At 43.6% G+C, this 9,784-nt stretch overlaps 1 protein-coding gene across 1 annotated transcript; it reads right to left on the reverse strand.

The window, feature by feature from the left end:
- Positions 1-5,610: 5,610 nt before the first annotated feature.
- LOC147898311 (pentatricopeptide repeat-containing protein At4g35130, chloroplastic-like) lies at positions 5,611-8,486 on the reverse strand. The gene is made up of 2 exons (XM_087379559.1): positions 8,139-8,486; positions 5,611-7,676 (listed from the first exon to the last, which is right to left on the reverse strand). The coding sequence occupies exons 1-2, from the start codon at positions 8,395-8,397 to the stop codon at positions 6,154-6,156; spliced, it is 1,782 nt and encodes a 593-aa protein (XP_087235685.1). The 5' UTR covers positions 8,398-8,486; the 3' UTR covers positions 5,611-6,153.
- Between the last annotated feature and the right edge of the window lie 1,298 nt (positions 8,487-9,784).

Raw genomic sequence — 9,784 nt, forward strand, 5'->3', positions numbered from 1 at the left:
AAAAGATCTACCAGATTATTATTGGGCTGAAGCAGTTGCTACAGCAGTCTATATAATGAACAGGACTCCCACTGCAGCAATACATGGCATGACGCCAGAGGAGATGTATACTGGTAGGAAACCAGATATTTCTCATTTGAAGATTTTTGGTTGCATTGCCTATGTCCATGTGCCAGATGAGTTGAGGTCCAAGTTGGATCCAAAAGCTGAGAAGTGCGTCTTTATTGGTTATTCTCTGCAGCAGAAAGGGTATAGATGCTATAACCCTTCTACACGTAAGTTCACAGTGAGCAGAGATGTTTTTGATGAGATGAGCAGCTAGTATAAACCAGTAAATGTGATGATTGATGTAGATGCACAAAATGGTAATGCTGCACAGAATGCACAGCAGCAATCACAAAATATCAGTGGACCTGGAGTGTCCTCTACCAGTGGTTCACATACTTCGCCATGGACAGGCAGATTGAGATCAGGAGAATCCCCTCAAAGCAATGCAGAGAGTGGTACGCAGGTATCACGCAAAGGAAAAGAGAAGGTAGATCAGCCCATGTTTAATGTGAATGCAGGTCACTCTTGTGTGGATGGTGAATCCAGTGGCTCAGAACAGAGCATTGATGATGAGTTGGGTATTCCTTCTATTGTTACACCTGGAGTAAGGAAGACCAGGGATGTTTTGAGAGCACCTGGAAGTGAGCCTATTTTGCGCAGGTCTACCAGGGTTAGGTATCCTATGGATAGGCTGAAATATGATGGATTTACAGCCATTCACTATGCCTATATGGTCAAAGTGATACAGGAACCAGAACCCACTTCTTTTGAGCAAGCCATGGGAAATGAAAAATGGGAGAAAGCCATGGATGAAGAAATGGATGCCTTGGATGCTAATGCTACATGGGAATTGGTGCCTTTGCCTAAAGACAAGAATGCAATTGGCTGTAAGTGGGTTTATAAGATCAAGCACAATGCAGATGGTTCTGTGAATAGATACAAGGCAAGATTAGTTGTCAAGGGGTATGCACAGACATATGGCATTGATTATGAAGAAACTTTCAGCTCGGTTGCAAGGATGGCAACCGTAAGAGCAGCCATTGCTATGGCTGCATCAAAGGGATGGTCTTTACATCAGATGGATGTAAAGAATGCCTTCTTGCATGGTGATTTGCAAGAAGAGGTCTTTATGGAGCAGCCAACAGGTTATGTTCATGCTACTCATCCTGAGTTTGTTTGCAGGTTGAAGAAAGCCTTGTATGGCTTGAAGCAAGCACCTAGAGCATGGTCTGAGAAGATAGGACAGTATCTTGTCACTATTGGCTTTCAGATTTCCAAGGCAGATTTCTCACTCTATGTGAGAAAAACAGAGAAAGGGATTATGTTGCTGGTCATTTATGTTGATGATTTGATCATCACACGTGATAGTGATGAAGATATCCTTCATGTGAAAATGCTATTGAGGCAGAAGTTTGAGATGAACGATTTGGGAGAGCTGCGTTATTTCTTGGGCATTGAGGTGATTAGATCACCAAGTGGGATACAGCTCTTGCAGAGGCAATATGGACTGGACATGCTGTCCAAATATGGGATGACAGGCTGTAAGCCTATTTCAGTTCCTTTGGAGCAGAATGTGAAGCTGAGCGCAGATGCAGGTGAGCTTTTGGAAGACCCTACTATGTACAGACGCGTAGTAGGAAGTTTGATTTACATGACTATTACCAAGCCAGATTTGAGCTATGCTGTTGGGTTGGTAAGTCAATTTATGCAGGCTCCAAGGAAACCACATTTGGATGCGGCTAGACGCATACTCAGGTATGTGAAGTCCACATTGCAGTATGGACTATTTTATGAGGCTGGGGTTCAGATACAGTTGCATGGATACACTGATGCTGATTGTGCTGGTAGTATTTCTGATAGACGATCTACCAGTGGATATGTGTTCTCTTTTGGGAGTGTTGCAGTCACTTGGAGCAGCAAGAAACAGCCTACAGTTGCCTTGTCGAGCACAGAGGCTGAGTACAGGGGTGCAGCAATGGCTGCATGTGAGGTAGCTTGGTTGCATAAGCTACTCTATGATATGCATCAGTCTACAGATGGGCCAGTTGTCATTTATTGTGACAACATGAGCAGTATACACTTGGCAAAGAACCCAGTCTTTCATGCTAGAACAAAGCACATTGAGGTGCATTATCACTATGTGCGGGAGAAAGTGTTACTAGGTCTTATTGATCTAGTTTATGTCAGCACAGAGGATCAGGTAGCTGACATCTTCACAAAAGCATTGGGCGCAGAGAAGCTGCGCAAGTTCAGAGACTTGCTTGGTGTGCAGGAATTGGAATTGAGCTCGAGGGGGAGTGTTGAGATATCGAGCTCCACTCGCGATATGCCAGGGTGACTGTTGTGCATTTATGTCACCGACTTGTTAGCTGGAGATGCGGTTGGTACACCGCCCACGAATAATAGCTGGATGACAGCTATCCTTATCTACACTAGTTCGTGGCTCAGTTAGTATGCCACCTTAGTTAGTTGAGTTTGGTTTGAGACCCACATATAGGGTTCTTCTATTTCTTTGTACTAGAGTTCTTTTGGCTTACACAACTAAGAAGAGGAAAACTGTTTTCAGCCTCCACCTTCGTGTGTATTCCCCCATTGTGATTGTGAGAAAGCCTCAAGTGAGACTCCTTCCCTCTCTCCCACAATCTTCACAGCATGAACAATGAGGATGCCTCAAGGTGGTGTGGCGTAGACATAGTCTCAAACAGAGATAGCATAGACAGGGAGGTACGGGGAGGGTAAGTACATATGAGAGAAGATGGGTGTGAGTAGATGCGTGTGGTAGGTCTTAAATAGGGCTGGTAGTCGAGGAGGGGGGTAGCTGTCGGGGTCAGGGGGAAGAGGAGCAGTGACCTGTCGGTGACAAACCGTCAAGGGGGGTAAGTAGGCGTGGAAAAAATTGAGTACAGTAGGGCCGAGGGGGGCTTAATTAAAAAGGTTAAGGGGGGAATTAAATTTAAAAGGGGGTAAGTTGGCGGGATAGGAATTAGTTTGGGGTAGTTAGGGAATGGTTAGAGTGCGAGTTGGTTAGGGAGGGAAGAGGGGTTTAGTTAATGAGAGCGAAGTTAGGAAAAAGTAAACCAATAAAAAATGAAAAATGAAAAAATAAGGAAGTATTAGTAAGGAAATAGGAGTAGTTGTGAGTGGCAAGCTCATGGAAGTTCATGGGAGGGGTAGTAGGGAGTGGAAAGCTCATGGAAATTCATGGGAGAAAGTTAAAGAGGAATTTAGCAACTTATAACAATATAGAGAATAGGCGGAAAATTAAGGAAGAAACTAGGAAATAATCAGGAAAAATAGGAAATAATTAGGGAAATTTGAGAAATTAGGAAAATAAAGACTAGGAAAAAGAAGAAAAGTAGGAAAAGAGGAAATTAAAAAGTAATAAATAGAGTAAGACAATAAAGGGAAAAGGGAACATTTAAGAAGGGAAATGCGAGGGAAATGAATGGAGAGTGGGTGAAAAGAGGGAGATACTAGGGAGAGAAATTGAAAGAGGGGTTTGGAAGGGGGGGGGGGGTGTGTTGGGGGGAGATCTAATGAGCAAGTGGCCAAACCAATGGACGAAGGGATAGTGTGTGTGTGTGTGTGAACGTGCAAGCATAGCCCCCATTCCAACAAGTGCATGCATGCAAGTGTGTGCATGTGCATGTGCGTGTGTAACAAGTGTGCATGTGCATGTCATTCATATCCACATGTATGAGCACGAATGGTTGCAAACATGTGTGCACATGTGCAAGCACAAGCACATGTATCTGCACGTGTGGTGTGGTCATGGGCACGTATGTGGGAGTGGGTGTGTGCACTGGCATTTGCATGTGTCAATGCACACACACATATACGCATGTGTATGAACATGCACACACACTCTGTGCATGTGTGCACATGCACGTGCAACCTTGTGTGCGTGTCTGTGTGTGCAAGTATGCATGCATGCATGTACACACGTGCACGCACGTACATGCATTGTGTGCATGCGTGTGTGGGTGCGTGGGTGCGTGCATGTGTGTGTGGGGGGGGGGGGGGGGGGCAAATGAGATAGTTTCATACTCGTTTCAACTACTAAAAGCCTACAAAAGGGCAAAGCCAAGTTTTACAACCTTACTCCTTGAAGATTTATGGTTTCAAGGTATGGATTTCCGAGGTATAATGCCTCTCACTTCTGCGCTGAGTTTAAATTAATAGTGTAGGAATAGGTTTTACAACCTACATTTTGGAGGGATATGCTTGAGTGGGATGCCTTGTGTGGTAAAAACAAGGAGAGACTATATCAATCAAAGCATGTCGATTGCCTTTGGCATTAAAGATTGATTCTTTTTAATGTAGAGACAATAGGGGTATATCTAATGCCAACACTGTAAAGGAGATGGTGTAGCGCTAAAAATATAATATAAATGAACTGATTAGCTTTGTTTTGGGGTTGGTTTGCACCATCTAGCTAAAAGCTAGGGCTATACAACTTAGGTAGTAAGCCCCAAGTCTGCTTGGAAATTACATGGAGCTTGCAACGTTCAGAAAGTAAGGATGAAGGGTTATGTATGAAATGCACTAGCACACACCAAATCTACAACTGCCCTCTAGGAAGAATATGAATTCAAAACTAGCAAAGCCAATAGTTTAACAAGAGACTACTAAGACTAGTGCAAGGGAGTTCTAGGATGATGGTGAAGATCAAGAGAAGAGCTTTGATACAATCTATTGAAAATATGAGGATTGGATTAGTGATAAGCCGACTCTATTTCATTTTTGTCATTGCTTTACTCACAATTAAATCTTTATCAAGCTAGTATTATCACCTAGTATTTGCTAGCCTCAAATGCCAATTTGATGAGCATTCCAAGGCATAGGCTATAGAGTTGGGAATAGTTTTATGGAAGATGAGAGTCGATATTCAAGAATACCTATATCATCTTGATTTTCTTGTGTAACCATTCAAATCATCTTGAGAACCTTGGCACTACAACTCTAGCTAACATATGATTTTTGTGCAAAATCTTACTATCAAACCACATGAAGAAGATATTGTTTATAAGTACAAGTAATTTTGATGGTGAGTTACATTCACGCTTCAAAGATGGTTAGGGATTCCTCCAATTTTATCTTTCTTATCAAGCTCACTAAGGATAGGATGATGTTTTCAATCTCTGTTTTGGATGAGTTGCTAACTACCTTATCTTTTAAGAGACCAAACGATCTCAAGAGTGACCTTATTTTGTGAATTCTGGCAGCAAATAGGCCTATCCTTATCATGATGGTAAGGTGCAACAAGATGAGATGCAAAAGTAGCTTTACAAGCTACTAGTGCATCAATTATTCTACTCACCTATGATTCTTTAAATGAAGATGTATGGTTTGTAGTGTGTATGTATTTTGATTATGAAACCTTCAATAAAATGGCCATCAATAAATGCTCTTCAACTCCAGGGCTCATTCATGCATGCCAATCTACAAGGGACATATAAATTGGATTCCATCTCTCATCTATGTATGTCATAAATGTTCCAAGAGCGGCACCAATAAGCAACTGATGAAAGAAATTTCAAAAATTAAAAAAGAGGGCCTTCCTGTTTGCATCACACCCCTGATGATCTGCACAGTAGATACCATCTTCATCCAGTGCAAGCAAACATAGGCATCTCTTGCATATCTTCAAAAGAATAATGCCATGAACCTCATGAACACTCTTCATGACAAGGAGCATTTTAAAATTCCTATCACAATTACTGCATAGCTTGTAATTCTTTTCTGGAGGCCATAACTTGTAAAACAGTAACTAGGAATCAGAATCGTCTTTCTTACTCATCTGTGTGGCAGGAAGCTGTTCAGAAGAGCAAATCAGTATGACCAACTGACATGGTCGGTATTGCTCTGTGCTGCTGCAACTCTTGTCCTGCACTAACCTATAAAGTTCAAGTTTTGGCCCATGATATGTGTGCAGACTCTGGATCATAAAACGTTATCCAATCTACCAAATCGTCCTTTTCAATCAAAAGCACTCTTGTGGTGCAGATATGTCCAAGGCAAAAACTCAAAGAAAACGTTTGTTAGTTCAATTGAGCTTTCCTCTCCTTAATTTTCAGACTATCCAAACCAAGTGTATTCTTTTTCTCACATGTTCTCTACTATAGCGAACTGTGCTTTAGCTTCTGGATCTAGCTCGAGCACATGCTTCACGACCTCTTCTGCTCGCTCAACATCGCCCTGGTTTCTGCAAGCACCAAGCAGGGTGACCCATGCGACTTTAGTGGGTTGAAATGGCATGCTATGAAGAAAAAACTCAGCTTCATCCAACTGCCCAACCCTCCCAAGAAGATCAATTATTATGTTACAATGATCCAAACTGGGAATGACTTTATGGACTTGGTTTATAGACATAAAAAACCAGGAGCCCTCCTCCAGCAGTGCAGCATGACTACAGGCTGAAAGAAGGGTGACGAAAGTAATTTCATCTGGAAAAAATCCTTGCTGCTGCATTTGCTCAAAGAGGCAAAGGGAAGTTATCCCATGGCCATGTTGAGCATACGCTGTAATTATTGCAGTCCACAAGACCATGCTTTGCTTAGGAATTATGTCAAAAACCCGCTGAGCATCTATGAGGCTCCCACACCTGCTATACATATTGACAAGGGCAGTCCCTACCACGACATCAGATTCCATTTCACTGCCTGCAATACAAGCATGCACGTGCCTGCCTTTGGCCAGGGCTGCATAGTCAGCACATGCAGCAATCATGGCAGTCCATGAGAAGTTGTTATGCTCAGGCATGGTGTCAAAGAGCACCTGGACATCATTCAGGGTGCCACTCTTGGCATACATGTTTAGGAGGGCAGTCCCCATTAAAACATCTGACACGAAACCACTACCCACAATGCGACCATGAATCCTCTTGCCCTCAGCAAGAGCTGTCTTGCTGGCATATACAGGAAGAATGCTGACATATGTAACCCTTTCTGGTGTTACTCCTTCCTGCTGCATTTGCTCAAAGAGTTGTGAGGCATTCTCACCCTGTCCATGGTGAACATAAGCTGCAATCATGGCATTCCAGGACACTACATCCCGTGCCTGCATCTTGTAAAATACTCTCCTTGCATCTGTTAGGCTACCAACCTTCCCATACATGTTTATGAGAGCGTTCGTTAACACCACATCTGACTCCATTCCGCTGGCTCCGATCAGGCCATGGATTTTCTTCCCATAAGTCAGGGTCGCTTGACTGGCACAGGCAGTAAGAAGGCTGACAAAAGTAACCTTGTCAGGAAACAGTCCTTGCTGCAGCATTTGATCAACAAGCAGCAGAGCATTTTCGCTCTGCTCATACTGGGCATACACTTCTATCATTGAATTCCAGGAGATTATATCCCGCAGGACCATGTTTTCAAACACCCGCCTAGCATCGAGTAGGCTTCCACAGTTACCATACATATTGATTAGGGAATTTTCTACAGCAACCTCTGATTCAAATCCTATGCTCGCTAAGCGTGCATGCACTACCTTCCCTTCAGATAGCGCTGCCTGGTTGGCACATGAGGAAATAAGGCTGATAAAAGTGACACTACTAGGCATCACACCTTCCCATTGCATATGGTAAGAGAGTTGAATGGCTTCCTTGCCTTGCCTATGTCGCTTGTATCCTGTAATCATAGCATTCCATGAGGCAGTATCGCGTTCAGGCATCCTAACAAATACGTCATGGGCATCCTCCAAGCTACCGCACTTGCAATACATGCTAATAAGTGCGTTTTCCAAAACGACATCGAATTGTGATCCAGTGCCCATGACGCAGGAATGGAGCCGCTTGCCATCGGTTAGACTGGAACATGCAGAAAGACGGCTGGAAAAAATAAACCCGTTTGCTACAACACCCTCTTGCAGCATTTGTTCAAAGAGTTGTAGGGGTTCCTTGCTATCCCCATGCTGAGCTGATGCCTTAATAATAATGTTCCAACAGAAGCGATTTCGGTAAAGAATTCTATAAAACAATGCACGTACATCTTCCAGGGCTCCACAGTTTCCATACATATGCATGAGTAAATTTCCCAAAAAGACATTTCCTTCAAGCCCATCGAGAATAATGGCGTGATGGACGAGCTTACCTTCCGAGAGGGCTTGGGCATTGCCGCACGATCGCAGCAGAGAAGCGTAACTACTAGGTTGTAAGGATTGATTAAGTCGATGTTCGTGGCAAGCATTCTCTAGGGGAGCAGGTAATTCTCTTCTACAAGAGCGCCCATATGAGCGAAAGTGGTCGTGCTCATTGGATGAAGTTGAAAAGAGAGTGATGGGAACTCTGCGAGGCTTCTCAATGGCATACTCCCTCAGAGTCCACACTCTGATTCGCAAAGAGCTGGCCATACAAGCCGAGCCATGGTTCTTCAAGAAAGCTTGGCAGTTTGCCCTTTTGGTGAGGCATTAGCATGGGAATGGGACAAGATCATCTTCCATCAAATGTATTTCTATACTCTTCCCATCTGATAACCATGTGCTAAGGGGCGCCTCGGGTCCGCACGAGCTCGGTGGCTGCTACTGTGTGTTCTCACATGATAGCATCAAAATTAGCTCACCTTGTTACCGGCGGCACCTCTGGCTTTTCTTGAAAAGGGCACAACGATACCTCGTTTCTGGCCTCTTGAGGTCACAAGGGATTTCTTTGAAAACCTTATAGGATGTGGATCTTTGGGGGGACGTGGATCTTTGGTCCAATAACTTTTTTTCACCTCACGTTGTTTCAGGTAGCCTTTGTCTAGTCTGTCAACCTCACGCACGGTGGGCACAAAAAGACGAAATAATACCAAGCAAATAAGAATGGCCCACATGGCTATAGTATGAGGCCTTCCATTAGCTGGTGGGGCTCAAATGCCATCAACAAGGAAAAATGTGGATGAGTAAGGGTTCAACAAGGGGTTGAGGATGCCCACCTGCATGGGCGCTCCCTTTTTTGCACACCCAATTGGCCTACAACACGTGGTGACCACATATCCAAATGGCCATGCTACCTACTCATGGGTGCTTGGTATGTAATGTGCCTAACGAGCAAAACAACTAGGGATGGGTAGGTGGGTGGGCCAAGGATATGTGTCATCATTCCATCTTTTCTAATCCCTAACAAGATGAATTATATCTCTATCATTCATTAGGCTTGCCTGTGAGTGAGTGAAATCTAGAGAGAGAGCACAAAATTGGAGGCCCTAAGGTGAAAAGGAAGAAGGGGATTAAGAGTGCGCAAAGAGGAGTAAATGCGAATGGCCCAAAAGTCATACAAGGGGGACCCCAAATCATCAATACTCTACAAGTGCACCAACCACAAATTAACACGTAACAAGAGCATAAATAATAACAATGATTTTATTTTTCCCATCTCAAAAACACAACCTTCACTAAGGCCTACCCATGGCAAGCCAAAAGGGAATCCCATTCCATGGTCTTGAGCCATGGTCCAAGATGGGAGAAACTGTGGCTATTCCCATCCTAAACCCATCGAGACTTCTTGGATTAGGATTGGGGTAATGATGACAAATAGATTCATGGCATAACCTCATCGTAGTCCCATCCATGTGCTAAGGCCCTTAGAACCCCATGTGCCTATTACTTTGTATTCTACTTGTATGTACACAACATGAATGTGACTTCGTGTGTGGCACAACACTTCCATTCTCTACAACCACTTGCTTGGGTTTGCATCTCTGCATTGAATCTTGTTCAACCTGTAATGTTAATAAGCAAAGATTGTCACTTTATGCCC

Source organism: Dipteris shenzhenensis, chromosome 9 (assembly GCF_047967505.1).
Source record: "Dipteris shenzhenensis isolate YYH24624 ecotype China chromosome 9, Dip_SZ_1.0, whole genome shotgun sequence".
In the NCBI taxonomy this organism is placed as follows: Eukaryota; Viridiplantae; Streptophyta; class Polypodiopsida; order Gleicheniales; family Dipteridaceae; genus Dipteris; species Dipteris shenzhenensis.